The sequence below is a fragment of the Anopheles arabiensis genome, chromosome 3 (assembly GCF_016920715.1).
Source record: "Anopheles arabiensis isolate DONGOLA chromosome 3, AaraD3, whole genome shotgun sequence".
NCBI lineage: Eukaryota > Metazoa > Arthropoda > Insecta > Diptera > Culicidae > Anopheles > Anopheles arabiensis.
In genome coordinates, this window is record NC_053518.1 from 37,933,373 (window position 1) to 37,954,524 (window position 21,152).

At 43.0% G+C, this 21,152-nt stretch overlaps 1 protein-coding gene and 1 non-coding gene across 2 annotated transcripts; one reads left to right on the forward strand and one right to left on the reverse strand.

Annotated features, from left to right (window-relative positions):
* The first annotated feature begins 255 nt into the window (after positions 1 to 255).
* Positions 256 to 19,396, forward strand: LOC120900633 (leucine-rich repeats and immunoglobulin-like domains protein 2). The gene is made up of 6 exons (XM_040307904.1): positions 256 to 2,540; positions 12,793 to 12,867; positions 12,953 to 13,234; positions 13,308 to 13,959; positions 14,032 to 14,200; positions 14,280 to 19,396. The coding sequence occupies exons 1-6, from the start codon at positions 2,308 to 2,310 to the stop codon at positions 16,412 to 16,414; spliced, it is 3,546 nt and encodes a 1,181-aa protein (XP_040163838.1). The 5' UTR covers positions 256 to 2,307; the 3' UTR covers positions 16,415 to 19,396.
* Positions 19,397 to 20,642: 1,246 nt separating this feature from the next.
* Positions 20,643 to 20,715, reverse strand: Trnak-uuu. Its single transcript has one exon. It is a non-coding gene; the product is annotated as a tRNA-Lys (tRNA).
* Positions 20,716 to 21,152: the final 437 nt, after the last annotated feature.

Below are 21,152 nucleotides of genomic sequence, written 5' to 3' on the forward strand. Positions count from 1 at the left end.
TTATGGAGAACTGTTAATAATGTTAGCGCATAAAAGAGAACATAAAAATTGTACAAATCATGCAGCAATTAGATACACTTGCTTTCCTAGTAGTAAATGATATGTCGCAATAGCGGCTATCACGCATTACGTCCCCACTTGCGCACAGCACACTGTAGCACACACATATATATCCGGCAAAGAAAACAACGCACGCACTACGCCACCGACGCGAAGAACGAACCGGGGGCACAACACAACGACGCAGCATTCGAGATATTCACTTCGTTCTTGACGCTGCCGTGGTGCGGTTCAGTTTTCTTCCACTGCGCGGAACCGCGCGCTGTGTGTGCTTTTTGAAGCAGAGAGCGCCCGAGAGAGAGAGAGAGCGAGCGTGCGCTCGCTCCGAGAAACGACTTGTATTTTGACAGTTGAGTTTGCCGTGGGTGTGAGACGGAAAGAGCGAATAGCCGTGTTAACGCAAGTGCGCGAGAGGAAAGATATATCGAACGACGGGCAGAAAAATAAACGTACAAACGGGTCGACGGGTCGGTGGTGTGTGTTGTACTGGTTATATCGTCGTTCGCTGTTGTAGTTTTTTTTCTTCTGCTGCTCTCGCCCGTGCGCTTGGTTTTGCGCGAAAAGTGTGACTTTTTGAATTGATTTTTCACCACCAATTGTTCACCGACCGGGTTAGATAAGTAGCGCAAACGATTGGTGTGAAGGAAAATTGTACCAAACGGTAGTCGGTGCGCGCAGGGTAAAGCGGCAACCATTAGAAAACCCCAAGTAAAGTGTTTCCCGTTTTGTTGTGGTTTCTGGGTAGGCGAGTGGTACGTCAGGTAATAATTAGCAAAACGGACGGAATCCCCCCATCTGTGCGCGTGTGTGTGTGTGTGTGCGTTACCATAACATCTGTGTGGGAAGAAAAATAGAACGGGTTGCTTTGCTTTCGTAACGCAAGAAAAACAGAGCAGCAGCCGCAACCGCAGACAGAAAGAGGAAATACACTCAGCATGGTACTGTGTGCGAGTCGTTGGTGAGTTGGTGTGAGTGCCGAACCTCCTCCCCCCCTAAAAGGGACGCAACAATAACAAAAGCCTCCCTTCGCCGCCAGGCCCCAACGCAGTTAAATTAATCAAACTCCGTGGGTTGCACCGTTCGCGCTCGTGTGTGTGTGTCTCCCCCGTTGTGACGCGTACGTCCGCTGTGTGTTTCTAGGTGTATGTGTGTGTGCGCGGGTACTATAGCACACACAGGCGTGGGTGGCTGTGCCGTTCCGTTGTGGGTGTCGAGTGTTTTGGTCTCGTGTTGCGCGTGGCTGTGTAGTGCGACGAAGATTCACAGCATCCGATCGTGTGCGCATCCTCTTGAGAAAGCGAGACTGTAGGGTTCCCCCGGTCTCCGTGCCGAGGCAGCAAACAAAACAAAAACAGTTTGTTGGCCCTTGCTTGCCTTGAAGGAGGAGGAAGGGAGTAGAAGCAACAGCGCTCTACAGACAACGGGTGGTTTTTCACGGTCCGGGAGTTTTCCGGGAAAAGTTCCAATTACACAGGGAGAGGGCATTGCAAATGCTTGTTCTTCGCGTGACGTCGTTTTATGTAAGCACACGATTTTCCTAGAAGCTAGAAGTGTGTGCGCCTCTGTGGAAGAGGCGAAAATACCTGACAAATCAAAGCATCCATCTGTGGCACAGGATTTAACCAGCACCTTCATCCCCCCGCTGGTATGGTGTTGGGGTGGTGGTGAAGAAAACACCTCTCCCAACGATGGCAGTAGGCGCAGCAGCCGCATCCCTACCGACCACCGAACGCCGTGAACGCGATCTGCATCAGCAGCAGGACGAAGACACCGGAGGCAGCGAGAGCGAGACAGCCGTCGTGATGTGTTGCAGTGAAAGGTTTTGAGGGCGACAGAGTAGTAGTGTGCGGAAAAGGCGAAAACTCTCGCGAAAATTTGCGTTCAGTAACAACGGGCAGGAAGGGGAATGAAGAGGGTATGGGTGTGTGCGCGCGTCTCTATACCCCCGTGTCGATGAATGCTGCAAATTGTCAAACCAAACGCCACAGTTGCCTTACAAACGACTGAGCTGCTGAGTCGTTCCGCGGAGAGAACGATTTTGTAATAAAACAAAAAGAAAAAAAAGGTGCACAAAAGAGAGTTGGGCGCAGGAAAAGTGGGTGGTGGTTTTGGGAATCGATCGTGCAACGAAACCCTAAGATTGCGGTGCGACCACGCGCGATCACGCGATCTAGACGATACCGGAGTGGGGAGAGTAGTAGTAACACGCCGGGGAGAGGAGAGGAGCGTTAGTGTGTAAAAATAAAAATGCTCCGATTAATTGCCACCATCCTTGCCGTCGTTGGCATTTGGTTGCCGCACGCCGCGTACGGCGGCGTTCGTTCGGACGACGGTGACACGCTGCCAATACTGCCCCAGGCCGGGCCGTCCGGTGGCAACTTTTGCCAGCGACACTGCCCCTGCCTGGGAAATGCCATCGATTGCTCGAAGAAGAACCTCAAGACGCTGGCCGTGCCGATGCCGAGCTGGGTAGACAATCTGTAAGTATACGTGCGATGCTGTCATCCTTGTGCAAGTACAGAGGGGAAGGGCTGGGTGGTAGACTCAAATTTTCCGCCAACTGTCTCTCGTGTACGACGGAATATCTCCGTTTTTAAACACATCCATTAGTCGGCGCGATTGCGGCTTACCAACCACCATCATCATCGTCATCATTATCCCCATGATCATCACGCGTCACCGTGTTTTGCATTGCACTCGGTCCCTCGGAGGGCCGTGCCGTGTCCGCCTTTATGACAAGCACGGACCCGGAGCGATCCCAGCGCTCCCTACGGTTGGAAGGTTTTTGATTTATTAATATAACACACACACTCTCTTCTCAACCCGACGAAGACGTCGCCACTCCGAACCCCTTAAAAGGCCACCGACAAGCGCGGTCATGGCAGGGAGAAGCAGTGTCGTCACACACACACGCCGCACTCACCATGACGGAGACACTCCGTGCCAAAAGTGCAATTGGCGAGATGTGTGGCGATGCACCTTTTTCCATGCCATGCAACGGAATGCCAATAAGCATGGAAAAATTAATGGATGGACCGTACCATCGCCGGTGCGTTGACATTTCCGGCACGGGGAAAACCCGGAGTCCGTTTTCGCGACTGGTGTGCCGTTCGTTCCGGCAAAGTGCAATCCATCACGGGTGCGATGTAAAGGTCGTGCCCTCGGTCGTGGTGGTGGGGGAAAACCGTTAAAATTCTGTTTCGGAAATGGTTAATCGGCCGGGGCGAGCATCATTTTCTCATTAATTAAAAGGTCTTCGACCGAGGAGTCCCTTACGCACCCTTTGCCTTCTGCTTTGGGAAATTCGAAAAGCAGGAAGTGGGAACTGTTTGCAGCTGAGTCTGATCACTTCTGCAATGATGGCGGAGTCGTGTGCGAAAAGCATAACTCTGCTATTTTGGGGCCGATGCAGGATAGGATCGTTTTAATCGAACCGATGGCCTGGAAATGGCAAACGAGAAAGCAAGCCTTTCGGTGGAGTTGCTGCTGCTGCTGCTGCCCGACAATCGTCTGACCACCGTGCGAACCGAATGTTTGGTCGATTGAGGGTGGTCTCGGTCTCGGTAGAGGGCAAACGAAATTGTATGCAAATTACAGAACAGTGATACGAAACAAAGAAGCTTTGGCAACGATCGATATCTCACTGGGGGGACGTATTTGCAGCGGGTTGGTGTTGTTGCTGTAACATGAAGTGATGATAATCGCTTGTTTTTTTATGCGTGGCCTACAATCTTATGGACTTTTTCTGTTCATATTTACACGGAGAAAGAGTTGATGATGCAAATATTTATTTAAAAACTTTTTAATTATGATATCAAACATGTCGGAGATGGAAGAAAAGTGTCCTTGATGAAATGGTATTTAACGTATGTTTCGGCTGAATTGAACTTTTACTAGTTTATTTGGCATGGTTACAGGGCTATGCAATATATTTGTGAGGTTATCAGGAAGCGTTAAAGACAACACAATTCCCAGGTCTTAAATCCAAAAGATATATTGAGCCAAATTAGTTCCAGGAGCTTCTACATAACTCGCACTGGGACTGAATATAATGCCAGGTCTTAGAGTTGGGGTTAAACCTACCCAGAGCCTGGAATTGATCCTGATTCCATTTCGGTTTTGGAACACCTTACCGACAATGAAACTGATCCTATACTGGTCCTGGAACCCATATCAGTACTTTAACTGAACTCACACCAGTCCTGGAACAAATCCCGTGCCTATACTGGTTCTGGCATTGTTTTCGTTTACATATCGCTTTTGTAAGTGTTTCAGAACCTTACCATTCCTTGAACTGATCCTGACATTTCTTGCTGAAACTTCTGCCTTTTTTTATTCTGGACTAAAAACAGAACCTGTATGACTTAACAACCTGTCATGATCCAAGCCAAGAATGGACCTTCCACCGTAGTTAGGACTGACTATCCGGCTGCTTGGTATTGAATAAAGTCTGGAAAGCCTTATAGACTGGCCTGTTCGATTAGGGCGTTTACGTCGAGTTGAAGAGTATCTATCTCAGTCAAGGAACTATTAAGCCCAGTTTTTTCCTGTATTTTTATTTGCGTAATTGAAGTTGTAATTGAAACTAACTATGTGTTAGTTATACCAGAAAGCGATAAGAATATTTTTTGAAATCTCTTCATCACTTTAAGGAGATACAGTGGCTCAGCAAATTGATAGTACAGCTGCATAGAATTTGTAAAGTTATTTTAGATATTTAGATATTTAGATTAGATTACTTTGTTAATGGATTAATACATGGGAGTATCATAAGACATAACATAAGAATACATGGGAGTATCAATCAACAAGAATATGATAATATTCAATCACTCAACATATCTTTCAATAGAATAAGCCCAGCAACACTATCAGTATTAATTGGGAAATAAAATAACGCAATAAACAATGCATGAAAATTCCATGGCAAAATCAATGATTTCCCTGCATTTATTGTAACATTGTTGCACCTCACCGATAAATGCACTTGGTAGCAAGGGCTCGGCAAACAAAGAACTCCATCCTCTGCTGTGTCTGTTGCTCATCTTATCGGATGGCTCACGTCCGCCTATCAGCACAGCACAGCCTTTTTTCACGTCCAGTTGACACGACTTACGTGATACAATGCACAAGCACAGGCAGGCCAGGGGTCCCTGGTGGATTTTCTTCCCTACTATCACACACACCTTTCCCTCGCCGTTGATTACACACGATCCACATTATTGTAAACATGCACTGGCTCTGGAGCGATATGCACTTGCACATCTCATGGAGCATCAATCGATCGTTCACATCACACAGATCGATCAATCAGCACTTTGGTGTGTGCGGGAGTCGATGGTAAACTGTTGGAGATTGCACGCTGCGCTTGATGGTTCGTGTATTTCGGGCTTACGGTGTTGTGTGTCTGACGTGCCAAGTCAGACCATCGCATCCTTCACACAAATGCACGCTGCGCACTGCAGGTGATTGGAACGAGCCACTCGTTCTAAAATGGAACACACTTCCGGAAAGCTTAGATGTAAAGATATCCAATTTTGATGATGCTGAGATAGAGAGATATATCCAGTCGATAATTGGGATTTGTTGATGTTAAATCAAGCAATATTATTTATATTTTGAAGATACTTCAATCGTCCCCATGTACATGTATGTCGCTGACACTCTCCTTGACACACCAAATGGCCGTTTGTTCTAGCTGTGTTGTAAGGCTTATCGTGTTCGGTTCTCGAACACCACCCACTCTCGGGTACGTATTTGTACACTCTCCCGCTTGCGTTGTCAGCCAACCGCGCGGTAAAATACACACGCGTAAAGGCAAAACTAAAACCCCGAACCCCCGCGTGTGAGAGGAGATATGGTGGAGAGGAGAACGACACAGAAACAAACGCGTATATGGCTTCGATTATTGCCTATCGGAAGGTTTTTCAGCTGCTGCAGCATTGCTGTTGACACTTCAGCTTTTCCTCTTGTATCGCCTCAAACTCGTGCGCAATTGCTGTTGAGCCTAGGAGTGGAAGAGAGTAGGGCGGGTTGGAGTGTGCTCCTTTTGCGACGGCTACATGCGCATATGTGGAGCTCAAAGCGAAACGATCATGGAGTAGCGGTGTTTAACTAGAACGCGCATTTTGTACATGTACGTACGGTACGGGGCGGTACGTCATAAGGGCCCTTGTTGTTGTTGTTGTTGTTGTCGTGGCTTGTCGTTTCCCTTTACACTCTACGCAATGTTTCCATGTACACTGACACGATTTTCCTTCTAAAGATGAGATCATTCGATGGGGTTTGGAGGTTTTTTAACAACAAAAAAAGACAAGCGTTTTGTAAGAAAGTACTTTTAGTTTGTTTTTCATTTTGACAGTAGAAAGAAGTTGGGTCCTCCTCTATAGCTGCCAAGGAAAAAGGGCTGATGTGTGTGTGTGTACCTTGCTGAGCATTAAACGGCCCTCAACTATCGATAGGATTGCTTATCAGCAAAATTTTGAGCGACATGGGGCATTGAATTTTCTAGTTTTCGATAGGTAATGTGCCAACCAGTGTAATAAGTGATACTTCCCGAAAAAAAGCATGCCTTGGCTGGCTGGGACTCTCTTATCGCATGGGAGAAGTTCTACGATGCGTGTTTGAACAGGCGGCTTTCCGAGAAATAGGTTTCTTTGCACCATTTTCTGTGAGGTTGTTGTATCTCGAATATGACTTGCCTGCCGCCCCTTCTCCCTCTTAGACAGCGAAGACACACGACGAGGCCCGTCATCAATCGATCGATCGCGTTTGTGTGTTTGCATTCGATTTGGAAAAAGGGCTGGCTGGCATAATCTTGGCCTTTTTTTCCTTCTTCTTCTTCTTCCTGTGGTCACTGTTTTATAGTTGTCTGTTTATGCTGTGTGATGATCGATAATGGGTTGATGTCGTCGTTTGTTGCTTCGAGAAGTGTGATAAGAGAGCCCACATTAAGGCGTGCAATGCGCGTGCTTCGATAGTTTTGTGGAGCCAGGAGGAGCCATGAAGGAGAGCCATTGAAGGGGCCACATAGACGAGTGTCAAGTGAACTATCACCACTGCGGGATGCGCCATTCCCATTTTTTATCTCTACTATTTACCGGAGAGTTATAACAATCAAATTGAATAGCATCAATTCAATTGCCATGCAATCAAAAGAAGCTCCAATGTTTACCCATCAATCATTTACGATTAGGGAAAGCCGTAACGGGTCACGGTTTATTGGAGCAAAGCTCTGTAATGAATTGTGTGGTAAAAAGGTGGCGATTTAAACATGCTTTTAACACAAAGTTTAGAAACATATTCGAACCACTCGTGAAGCAGGTTTTTTCCTCTTCATTATTATGTTTGATTTCTATAATTTCGTTCCCAAGCGCAGAATTCTTAAATGGTAGGATAATTTCTAGGAAATGTTGACATGTTTTCTATTTATGTTTTCGTAGCATCAAATGTACCGTACGATGCAGTAACATTTGATTTACTTATTATCGCTCTATTAGTGTGGTCGGGTTGATAAGTTCGATAAGATAGGTGGCGAGTATTTATTTGGCCTTACTACACAAACCCTTCGCAGACCTTCGCCTATCGATGTGCTAGCGACACCGCGGCATGGTGTGGTCCCAGGCAAGCTGCACCGATAGGTGTTCGATAAGGGAGCGAACCGCACCGGTAGCATAAAAATCAAGATCAAAGGCAAAACATGAAACAGTTTTATTGCTCGTGAATTATTGCCCTTTGCCCTTGTGTGTTAGCAATCCCGCGGTGTGGTGTTCCGGGAAGAAACTAATCACCCTATACTCTGGATACTTTTTACTTTTTATATGCTAAAAAACACTGAAAGCTATATTAAAACTTGTATGTATGTTTTAAACTAGTTTACCTTCGCGATCAAAGTCCGCCCAGCACGTTGGGCGCGTAGTGCGAATTTTTTTGATTGATGCGCTTTTATCTAGGTGTTTCGATAAACCGCCAGTTGCCACTCTCACGATCGGAACATTTCGACACTAGAATTCTACGAAACGACGTTTCCCATTTTCCTTATCACGACCATGGTTTGTTGGCAAAAATGAAACGATTTTTTTTCAGCGCTTCTATCAGCGTTTTCGATTGGCATAGGCAACGGGAAGAGGTTACATTTTGCAGCGAGCGATTTAGATAATCTATCTTCTATCGTCTAGCGTGTGCGTGTGAGTGTGTAGGTAGCAAAAAAAATGGAACCAATTGTGTTCGATTTATCATAATTTTCTGCAATTTGAATAGATAAGAGGCGCGACATTTGCGCATCCCCTCTATGCTGGGTCAAAACATAGTGCGATCATTTCTTTCGCAATATGTCAAAAATGAGGAGCAAACATAGATTTTAGTTTTTTTTCTACCCTATTTGCATATTTCGTTTGTTTACAGGGTTTTCCAGGGGTTCTCATAGTTGCGGAACACTTCCTCGACACTTTGGAAATTTGGGTATGTCGGGTGCCATAGAGTCCCCTTTTTGGACAGGCTCCTTAGAGTTTCCTATTAGAATTGTCCAACAAGGGTGCTGTAGAGTTCAATTCCTATTACATTAAGCTCATTTTACGTAGGAAAGAGTCAATAATGTGTCCCACACCTATGAGAACCCCTAAAAACCCTTTATAATTATAATGCTTTTGAACAAGTGTTCATTTTAAATTTCTTTACAATAAGTTGAATTGCAATATGAAAAAGTGTAACAAAAGGTATACTTTCTTTTTTTTTGTTTATTCTCATAGAGACTTAAAGTATATGAATAGTAAGTTTTCAAAATGTTTTCATATTCAAGTGACACAGTAATTTTTGTATCCGGAAAGAAAGTTAGCAATATTGTTGGAAACTTAAATTATGATCTTTCCTTCATCAGTAGATGGCTGAAGTACAAGAAATTAAAATTGGTTATGAGTAAAACTAAAATGTTGATTATTTCAAATAGACTATTATATGCACAACCTGAAATAAAAATAGACAGGGAAATAATTGCTGTAGCATCAGCAATGAAATATCTTGGGGCAATAGTAAATGCCAAATTGCGTTTTTGATTCTTATATTGATGATGTGATTAAGAAAATGGCCAGCAAATGTCTTACAACTTACAAGGCTTAAAAATGATATTAATTTGGAAGGACAGATTGAACTGTACAATACATTAATCGGGTTGTGCATTAATTTCTGTCATAATATAGTTTTTCTTACTTTGGAAACTATGTTTTCGCAACTTCAGAAGATTCAGAACAGAAGTGAGGTGAGAGCTGTGCCAAACTGTTTTACCTCGTCAGAGATTATGCTTAATATTTTGCAATGGATGTCCATGAGGCAAAAAATAACTTACCCCTAATCATGATCTACAAAATATTAAATGGAAATGTACCCGAGTACTTGGGGGAAAGAATGATCCGGGGTAACGATGTACATGCATCGCAGAGCACAAGAGCCCAAAATATCAAGAATATATAGAATAAGAAAATAAAGAGACGACAATCAATTGAGACATATGCGCGAGGATCAGATCGTCATGGATTCATATGTTGGGTTTTGAGATGGACAGACCTAAAGAGACCAACTATGTTGTAGGCTGTAAACCGTTTTCACCTATTATGGATGAGACTGTAGATCCCTGATTTTGCCAAAAAACTTGTTATTTTTAAACGAGTAAAATTAATAAATTCGTTCTTCTCAATCCATTAAAAGGTAGGACCCATTGTCATGGAAGCGCTTTACTCAAGCGTGCTATCAGAATATCTTGTTGTGTATGAATTGGACAGTGCTTGCCAACTAGGCTACAAAAGATTGGGCCGTAAGCAAAGGGTATGAGAATCCAAGCATTATAATATAAAAGTAATTTAAAAAGCAATGATTAGAAACAGAACTGATATGACAAAATATTAGTCATTATCGCAGGCACGGAATTAAGACGTGGATCTTCTAAAGCAAAACTCGTTTGGCATCATATAAAACAGATGATAACAACCACTCAAAATTGCATTTGGTGCACTAAAATTCACTCACAATTGATGCAATCTTTAAAATTCAAATGACGAATATCATGGAAGTCGAACCATATCGGTTCCAATGCTACCCTTTCCCGACTGATATGGTCTGTGGTATGTCTGACGTCTCGTTCCATATGCATCAGCAGGCTGTGCATGGGCCATGGATTTCTGCAGGGCTCGCTCGTCCGTTGTGCAATGCACGTACGGGCAAGAAACCCGATCGGGGGCCCTCCGTCGGCCATGTCGGATACGATTTTATAAAATTATCCATTTAGTGGGTAGCAGCACCCCCCCCCTGCGCCGCCAACCATCTAACGGTTATCAATGTGGGGCTAGAGCTGTGAACCCCTTAGCAAGATACAGCAGAACCGGCTTGAGTTTCGGAGCTGGTGGGTTGGTGCAAGGGCAAAGAGGGCCGGGCGGGGTGACTAATCGCAAACGACTTACAACCGGGTAACAGCCTTGCTTTTGCGCGTTTGCTAAGCGTGTGTGTGTCAGTTTTTAAAATTGATCTTACCACACCCAGCATCCGACGACATGATGGTGATGGTCGCGTTGGTGGTCAGCTGGTGAAGTTGCGCTCTGTTTTTGCATAAGCTTTTGAAATCTAATTTGAATCGACCCTAGAGAGAGAGAAAGAGAATGGAATGTGGGTGTGTACAATCGAATATGATTTTGCGAAAGGGAATAGGTTGCATTTGCGTGCGTGACGGTGTAGTTTTATATCACATGGCACTGCACTAGTTGATCTTAAAAAGTTGTAAATAAAGACATTTTTTACTTTAAAATTTAATGATTGAAAACTACACAATTTTTTGAAAAGGATGTGACAAAATTGTAATCATTTTATCTGCCTATAAACTCCTGCCACGTACAATAAATTCTACAGGTTTCAGCTGAGTCACCAAATAATGCGACCGGATGTGCAATCATCATTCCATAAATATCTTCTCCCATCCGTATGCGTATCCGTTGGCATGTGTTGGGTTTTATTTCTAAATTCAATTCCCCACTCTCCAGTGTACGGTAATTGCGGAAATGCGGACTTGCTCATTAAACTATCCCACCTGTGGATTGATTAGACTGAGTGTCTCCCGCGGCGTGGTCCGTCACTGGCAAAAGGTCTAGCGAAACACGTTTTCGCCCCGGCGTGTGGAGAATGTTGAGGAAATCCCCAATGGCAAATGAATAATAATAATATTGTGGCCCTCCCGCGCATGTGCATTCTTTGTGCCCTGGGGGTTGCCAATATACAACAACATCAATCCGCCTACACATGTGTGTGTGTGTGTCTGTATTCCGCAAGTTGATTATCGAGCTTTGACTGGGAGTGTGTGGAGGTGTACTTCGACCATTCATGAATGCTGCAAACAGAGCTGACGAGAGGGGGTGGGTCATATGATGCAGTTTGCGTTGCGTTGCACACTGCCGATGATGATGTGTGTGCGCTAACCTAGCTGCTGACGGAACAACGGATTAGCCAGCTTGGTGCCAAGTAAAGGAACGCTGTTGTGGCGCTGTAGGTTGGTGGTGATGTTTGTGGTTGCAATCAGCACACTCTCTCGTCACGCAGCTCATCAAGTTACGCTGTGATAGGATGATATTACGTACAGCAACTAATTTCATATCATTTTAGCTCTTTAGCCTTCAAAGCTACGTTTCATTCTACTAATTGACTGCCCATTTTTATGTCGTTTTGTAGCTTAAAACGATGCTTCACTGACTAACTGGAACTGTTTTCATTATCATGCGAGAAATAATAATCAATAAACCTGACATCGTGATGCTGATGCGATTGATTAATGTGGTACTTCATTCATCAAATTGAACGCGCATGTTCATTGATTATATGCAGAACCGGAACCGGACGATACGGGGGTAACAGTTTGTCATAGCTTCCCTTGTCGTCTGTCTGTTCCCACGACCATAAATCATGGGACTCTTTTTAAAGCCGAATAGCTTTCTTTTTTTGGGTCGATAATTACTATTTCCCATGATAACACAACACTTTTAGACTTTTGTTATCATCAAAAATTACTGTCTTGTTGTGTCTGTGTGTCACAAAAAGTAAAAAACATGAACCTGTATCAGTGAAGCTAACCGTTCCACGTTCAAGTTGATTACAAACGATTCTAGTGCATAGAATGTTGCATATTCTTAAAGACTGTTTGTAATTGGTTTTAATTGTAACGCTTAAACCTCTGGAATTTTGAAAAATATTTTATAAATTGAAACATATAACATTTGTCTGTGTGTTACTCTGCCCAGTACAAATGATGTTTGGCTTTTTGGGTCGCATACCTAGCGCGATGTTTTGGCACCATTAATAGAACACACCTTTTTTCTGGCTCTTATCTTATCGGTGAATTGTTACGTTACCGGTGTGTGATTATACTGACTACAGTTGTTGTTTTTTTTTGCCAATCCATCCATAATCTTCGCGTAAATCCAAACATGTGTCTATGTCAATGTTGTTTTATTTTTAAGTTCAATTCTGTTTTGCGTCAGTATGCAAAGTCACAAAATTATGCAACATACTTACTTTTCACGGTCTGTTGCGAAGCATTTGCGACGCCAATTATCGTTAAACCGCAACTCACCTCAGCCAAACCCCATTTTTACCCCGTTTGAAAGCACGTATGATTGATTTATAATGACCGTCATTAGAGCCGTTATCTAGCATTTTTATAATCTTCTGACTGACGATTTTTTTTGTTGGGTTTTATTACAGCGATCTGGCGTCCAACCGTCTGAGCCACGAAACGATTTCGACGCAATTGCGAGACCTTGGGAAGTTACAGGAGCTGTAAGTACAAACCAAGATTTACTGGTGCTTAAAGAAAAAACACTTTTTACATTACATTCGTTTTGCAACAAACTCCCTTTTCTAGGAACTTAAACAACAATCGGCTACATCGCTTGCCCGTGTTGATGGGCGTTCGAAATCTTACCAAGCTGATCGCGAGCAACAATCTAATCGAAACGATCGACGCTGAAGCGTTAGCGGGCCTGCCGGCGTTGAAATTTCTCGACCTATCGCGCAACGCCATACAGGAGGTGCAGTACAGCTCGTTTCCGGTGAAAAACAATCTACAGTATTTGAACTTGAACTTCAACAAGCTGGTTGTTCTAACGAAAGGGACATTCAATCGGCTGCAATCACTGAAAAGACTGTAAGTGTTGTGTGAATGCAAGGTATAATAATGCCTACATATTATTTACGCTCCTTTGTTTACTTTCTTGCAGTGAAATCAGCAGTAACGGTTTGGAGGAAGTACAAAGTCTCACCTTTCAAAATTTGAACCAGCTGAAAAACCTGAAGCTGAACAACAATCGCATTCCAGCGCTGCTGGATGGCGTATTTCATGGGCTGATTGCGATAGGCACGCTGGAGCTGAACAACAACAGCATCAGCACGATACATAAGGGCGGATTCTTTAATCTGACCAGCCTCACCAACCTCGGCCTGGCGCACAATCGGATAGAGGAAATTGAGCAGTCCGGGTGGGAATTTACGCCGAAGCTGATCAGTTTGGATCTGTCGTACAACCAGCTGGAGTCGCTGGATCGTTCCACGTTCGAGGAACTGTCGGATTTGCAGACGCTCAACCTGCAAGGCAATCGCATCGCGGAGATTGGCGAGGGTACGTTCAACGAGACAACATCGCTGAAAACGCTGTATTTGAGTGGTAATCGCATCTCGGAGACGATAGAGGACATGTCCGGACCGTTCACCGGGCTCGGCAAGCTTGAACGGCTGTACTTGAACGCGAACCAGATCAAATCGGTCAGCCGGAATGCATTTCTGGGCCTAAAATCGTTGACACTGTTGGAGCTGAGTCAAAACAACATCTCCTCGATACAGAGCAATTCATTCCGAGATACACCGCAGCTAAAGGTACTGTGATTGGCTGTCCTGTAATTTGCTAATTATACAATGGTTCTTTATTAATGTCTTTTTTTGTTACAGAACCTGATAATGAATTCGACAAATCTGATTTGTGACTGTAATTTAAGATGGTTTTATCGCTGGATAAGGGATAGGAGCAACGTGTTTCAGATCGATGCCGAATGTATCTATCCGATATGGTTGCGGAATCGGTTGATTCGAGAACTGCACTCGTCAAACTTTACTTGCTGTAAGTAGCGAGGACACATTCCGATTTTGGCGAGCGTGGTGGCGATCTACAATTTACACTGTGCTTTATTTATTTACAGACGATTCGCCCAAACCTCACCTGATCGAGGAACCAGAGTCCCAGCTCGGTATCCGGGGCACTAACGTGTCGCTGGTGTGCACGGCCACATCAACAGCAGCGGATCCGATGTCATTCAAGTGGAAGCAAGACAATGCGGAGCTTTCCACCGAGCAGTACACGACGCATCAAATAAACAACGAAAACGGCACGATCGGCACAACGGAGCTGATCATACCGAACATACAGCAAGCGGGTGCCGGCAAGTATCAGTGCATCATCACCAACAACTATGGTGTAGTGTACTCGCCGAAGGTAAAGGTGACCGTCGGAACGTATCCCAAGTTTCGCAAGACCCCGTCGGACGTGAGCGTCGAGCCGGGAAAGGTGGCCCGGCTGAACTGTGCCGCGATGGGCGATCCGAAGCCACAGATTTACTGGGAAAAGGATGGCGGGAATGATTTCCCCGCGGCCAAGGAGCGCCGAATGCACGTCATACCGAACGAGGACGCGTTTCTCATACTAAACGTGCAGCTGGTCGACATGGGCGTGTACAGCTGTACGGCAGAAAATCCGGCCGGTGTTATACGCGCCAATGCTTCCGTGATTGTGCTGGAAAGCGAAACGGCAGTACGGCCCGTCACCAATCTGGAGACGGCAATCGGTAAAGCCAGTGTGATCGAGTGTAAGGTGAGTGCCTCGCCGAAGCCGGTAATATTTTGGCTGAAGGACGGAGAGCCAATAGGGCTGACGGAACGGCACTTCATTACGGGCGAGGGTCAACTGCTGGTGATCGTCGACACGGAGCAGACCGATGCTGGACTGTACGAATGTCGGTTCGAGAATGAAATCATTAGCGAAGGTGGCTCCACCCGCCTGACCGTGGTCGACGGACCGGAGGATATGCATGGCTCTGTGTTGGGCGAAACAGGGACGTACGGTGCTGGTGGTGGTGGTGGAGGAGGTGTGCTGGAGGACGTGCAACTGCATGCAAAAATGCTCCACTCTTGGGTGGCAATAGGGTTTGCTCTCATCGGTTGCATCGTGCTGACCTCATGCATCTGGATGTGCTGTTTGTATCGTATGCAGAAACGCATTCGCCGAGGTGGTAGCGGTTGCCCGAAGGAGACGGAACTCGATCTTGCCACTGGAATGGAGATAAATCAGCCAAACTTAATTGTGCGCAGCGGTGTCGGTACCTCCACTACGCCCGCTGGCTATTTCGAGTATTTGATTCCCATGGTACGCAGCGGCGAGGCAACGAGCAACGTGGATGACGACGGTGAGAGTGCCGACGGTGGTACGATCGGGCGCAAGCACGAGGGCTTCTATACGGCCGTTTCAAAAACGAATGTTCGCTCTACCGAGCTTGATCTGGACGATCTGGACGATGATCTGTCGTCGAAGGATTCGGGCACTGGTGGGGACTGTGCTTCGGCTACCGGTTCGACAAATGCTGCCCATCGCGGCAGTCAGGAGGATCTAAAGTGTTTGCTGCTACATTCGCTGAACCGAAAGCACACCAGCGAGCAGGAGTTAAGTCACCAGAAGCAGCCGTACCAGCTTTCGAGGCGATCGGAAGCACTCGTTTTACCCGGGGCGCACAGCGATCCGGATGACGATCCACGATTGGAGCCTCCGCCGCCGATACCGCCAGTCAATGTGACTACTGCTGTGCTGATGGTTGGGTCAGTCGATAATAATGCACCCGGGGTGGAGGTGATACAGCGGGACGATCGCTTACCCGCACGTGCGGCACACATAGCAACTCGCATGCCAAACTCACAAACCTTCCCCGTGTTCACGCAACCCACCAGCAGCTCGGTAACGGAATCGGCATTACGAACATCCTCGCTGGAAGCGTCGGCCGATCCAATGCTGCCGCCAAAAAAGCCAGCACCGCCACAGCAGCAGATACAGGTAAATCAGCTGTATCAATTGCTGCTGGAAAACCCTCGCTTGGTGGAAAAGCCGGCCAAATACAGAACCAAATCGATGGACCAGTGTCACGATATGGACGTTCGTCCTGCTTCAGCCAGCAGTGGCATTGGCACGGGAAGTAGCAACGGCAGTACGATGAATGGCGAGTTTCCCAGCGAGCAACGCCAGCTATCGTCGAGGATGGTGACGGACGCCAGACGGAAAGTGAAACGGTAGAGCTTCATCCACAGTTCCATCTGCTATAATAGACCGTGAAAGGTTGACCCGTAGACACTCTGCTTCATGATTGTATTTCTCTACGAAGAATGTACCGTTTAAAGCAGCTGGTCTGCTAATTCGTGAGAAACGTCAATATTTATTATCCAGTGATTATTACAATCCTACACTAGCTGATAACGTTTCGCTCCTACCCAAACCGATCATGCTCAAAATTATTACTTCATTACGTAAACTTCTTAACGGTGTGCGCGTGAGTGTGTGTGTGTGTCTGTGTGCGTGTGGAATGGTGATCGTCATGAGCACAATGTTCAGCGAACTTAATAATTTATTACGTCTCTTTGGGTGCCTTCTACCATTCATTCCAAATTTATTCGTAAGAAAACGTTGCTAATTTTACGTTGTAAAATTTGCATCAACAAGAGTGTGGCGTGAGCATGTAGTTCATTACATACGTTAGCCTTGATCGATTGAGTGACATAATGCGCATATGTAACCACTTTATGAATTGTTCCTTGCATTAGAATTATAAAACTTCTGTTTTAATCAAGCAATCGATTGCTTTTAGTCAAATTTATGTAATACTGGAGTTCAAAAACGGAAGAAGAGTTGGCAGCATCCCGGCAACACGTTGTAGGCAGCTAGCGGTGCAGCAAGAAAACAAAATACCAGTTCCTTCAATGTTCGTAGGAACATCATCGATAGGCTTATTCGGAACAAAAATCACATGACAAAATGATAACCCCTAACAAAACAAGAGCGTAGGTTCATAAAAAAAGACTGCTTCAGTGGGAGAACGGCACTTATCCAATTCTAATTTCTTTACTTTATACGCTGTAAAAATTTGCCGAGCAATGCCTTAAAGAAATGAAAGAATTTTCTTTAAAATGAGCGCAAAATATTTGCAAAAGATATACTAACTATTTACTTTTATACGGGACAATGCGTGCGGTATAAGCTCTTGCCCCTTAACCGGTGCCTGAAAAATTATGTTTGAAAAGCAACAAGATTGTAAAAGTGCCACAAAAGACAACAAGACGCTGTTTGATAGGTCGTAAGCATAGAAGGAGGGAGAGGAGCATAATTTTAGGCAACTCGATTGCAGTGAATGTTTTGCGCACTGTTACAGATTTAGCACGATTTTTGAATAAGTGTTTCAGTGTGGTAAACGTTTGATTTAAACCAGATAAAGATAACACCTGGATGTACGGTTCCATTGATCGTGATCGTAGAAAACAAAAGTTGCATCGAGCAAAACAAAATTAGAATACGAGAAGCATGATATTGTGCTAGTTTGAGCGTGTTTTAAATATGTGTGATAAAAACAAGTTTCTTAAATTACTACCATGCTTTCAACAAACAACAAAATGCCTTAAGACTTACTTTAAAGATTGGCTACTAGCAGTGAGTGAATTTAAATTGTTTGGTTAGAAGTTAGGTTTGCAGCTTTGTAATCGTTTTGCTTTGTTTGTATATGTTTGCCCCTCACCTCTCCCCCTAGTACCAAGTGACGAGTTTCAGAATGGGATGATCCTTACGATGTTATTATTCTAAGATTTATTTGTTAGTTGATTTGAAACTGTGATGTTTATTTCTGTTTAATTACCCAGGCAACGCTACAGCGTTTCGTAATGATAAACTAGTGTTAATCTGTAGCCTTATGGCTGGATTTTTCCCTCTCTCAACACACAAAATTGTCGCATTTATTGGTCATCTTGTTACCCACTATAGAGCACTTCAACTTCAATTGTAATGTCAAAATTTCACTTAATCTAAAAATTTGAAAGCTACTAATATTATAACAAGTCAATGCTACAGATCTGCGCTACCTGTGTAGCCAAATTGGTTAGGTATTAGGAACACAAATGCTTTCATAGAGAATAGTGAATGCCTTTACCCGCTACACATTATCGGTTAATTGAACGATGGTTTAAAATTTTACCTTTACATTGCATAATGTGCATTGAAAAGTTGTTCTTGTCAATGACGTGTTGCGCTTAGTCTTCTTTTAGTGACAGAACTCTTACACTCGCAATGGGATCGAGAGGCTTGTAATAGACGTAATGTTTTGAATTAATTTTAAACCAAAGATTGCCATTTTGCTGTATAATCCGATACAATATGTTGTTTTTTAAAGAAGCACATTGAAATCAGATGTAGGAGAGTGAAATATAATGTTTGGAAGCCAGTTGTTTAAGCGTGACGCTCCGATACATTTGATTTGCTCATCTGATTCTTTGGATTTTGTTTTTTCCTAATAGTGTTGAAGTAACGTCAGAAGTGTTATGGCACATCATGGAACATCGTTCATAGAACATAATGGCTTAACAGGATTTCGGGCAGCTTATTCATAAAACACGATATAGCCTTATTGTAGCAGTATTTGATTATTTTTATTCAACTTATGCCGCTCAATTTACAAGAATTTCCAAGCTCGCTAAAACACATCCTCTCTTTGCTATATCCTTGCTCTGCATTTGGTTCAACAAATGCAAGTTAGGAATTAGTTTGTTCAAAATCGAATATTAAAAATTATAAATTGCAATTACCCAGCATCCAAACATTTGCTACTTTAAAAAGAAAAACTAAAAACATAAATTCCTCTCTTAAATAGATCAAACAAACCATCACCAGCAGTGCTTGCTCGTATGCTAATGCATACATTTTTAGCTTAAACAAATTAAAAAAAAACTATTCTGAAGTCGAACTACAATTAGGATTCAACAATGACCTTAAATCGAATCATGTAACTCCATGAATTACATAATTACAATAACAACCAACCAATAGCGCGTGATAAGATGACCATGCAACGGATCGTGTAAACTACATTCAAATGCTGTGTGGCATCTGGCGATAAAACAGTGTAATATTTATCGTACTTCATCCGGAAGTGTATCCTTACGAGGAAAATAATATTTATAAAAATAACACAAAAGTCAGTTTATGAGTGGAAATAAAAATGTTTGTAAAAATCATTAATTTGGTTGTGCTAATTATTCTACTTATTTTATTACTTGTTAAACTTTTTTTTTTGAGAATCTATTATTTTTTATTGTTCAACCACCAAATTTACCCTTTTCAGCAACAAATAAACTTACTGGGGGAGGTAAGTATATTGACTTCTAACTAATTTTGGAATCGGTTTTATTCTTTATTTATTTAACAAATAAACAACTACCCTGGATTGTTCTTCCTAAAACTGAAGATAACGAAGCTATCTTACTGTATATTCTAAGGATGCGTTAAAATTAATTTATGAAAGAGAATTATGTTAACTTCTAGTTTTTGTTGCCGATATAAGTTCAGTGAAATATTAGCAACAATACATTAAGTTATTCTGTTGCTGGAATATTGGTGCTTTTTTTAGTTTATCGTATTTTATAAAAAAAATCAATAACTCATGATTGACTAAAAAAGAGAATGCTGGACTTCCGAAAGAAAATTTGTCTATTCTCTGAATAATTGCAAAAAAAACTTTATCAAACGAAGTGGCGTGGCATCCACCAGAAATTCCAAATTGATAAATATGGAAAGAAAAGTAATTTCAAAACTTTTAAGAAACAAGTCAACATCCCGATTTAACGTTCAAATAGTTTACAAACAATTTCATCGTTTAAAAAATTGATGCGTTGACATGTTTCTTTTTTAATTTTCGCATACTATTATTTATTTTAAATTTTCGTGGATTGTACTGCAATTGTCCGTTTAAATATTAATAACAAAATTAAAGGACGTTGCTTCACAAATTATTCGATGTTTTGTAATAAAGGCGTAAGGAGATTTAATCTACATGAGCTCGTTATCGTGCGTGTTCTCTATTACCCGTATTCAACAACTGACATTCAAAACCGATCGTACTGGGATTGTCAGATAGTGTAGAATATAGTGCATGTTCTTATAATAATCTGTAGTAAAACACAAAAACTTTGGTGGAATGAAGGTTAATTTAATATGTTATTTGTTAAATTTTAATAAATTACGAGAGGCGAGCTAATATTACTTACGCTTACAAAAACACAAAAATGACCAAGTTCCGTTAGTTTTTTTTGTTAATTTTTTTCCATCAATTGTAGAGAAATGTATGTAGACAGTGTCACATTATAATATTATTGTGATACAAGGGGAGTACGTACACAGCAGATAGACAAGAACACACTGGAAATATTCTCCAACAACTAAATGGAAACTGTAAAGATAGTGCGATTTTATAAAAGTGTTTCTTCACCGCCCGAATAGGGACTTGAACCCTAGACCGTTGGATTAAAAGTCCAACGCTCTACCGACTGAGCTATCCGGGCCCATGCTTAGTGTTGTTGTTATAAATAACTACATTCAGCGTTCGTGCATTGATTCACTTTCCTTTTTGATTCCATCGTTCTCCAGCATGTGTTTGTCCCTGTCTAAGGCATGGATGCTAATTTCCTCTAAACACATACACGAATGCAATGCAATAAACGCTACACAATAATGGAGTGATGGGAATTTGATGATTTTTAGATCAGAGACGGTCTAACGGAACTATCATAACTGTGGTATTTGTAACTAAAAATATATTGAACGATTTAATTAGAATCCAAAATAAATTGTTATTCAATTGTAGTTTATTTGCTGTATTCAATTTAGCTCTAATAGCATCATAATAAGGCTTATGTGTGTTTGAATTCGAACGTCTCATAATTTTCAAACCCACTTTTCACACTAACCCAACCAGCATCGATCTTACGGCTCTACACAA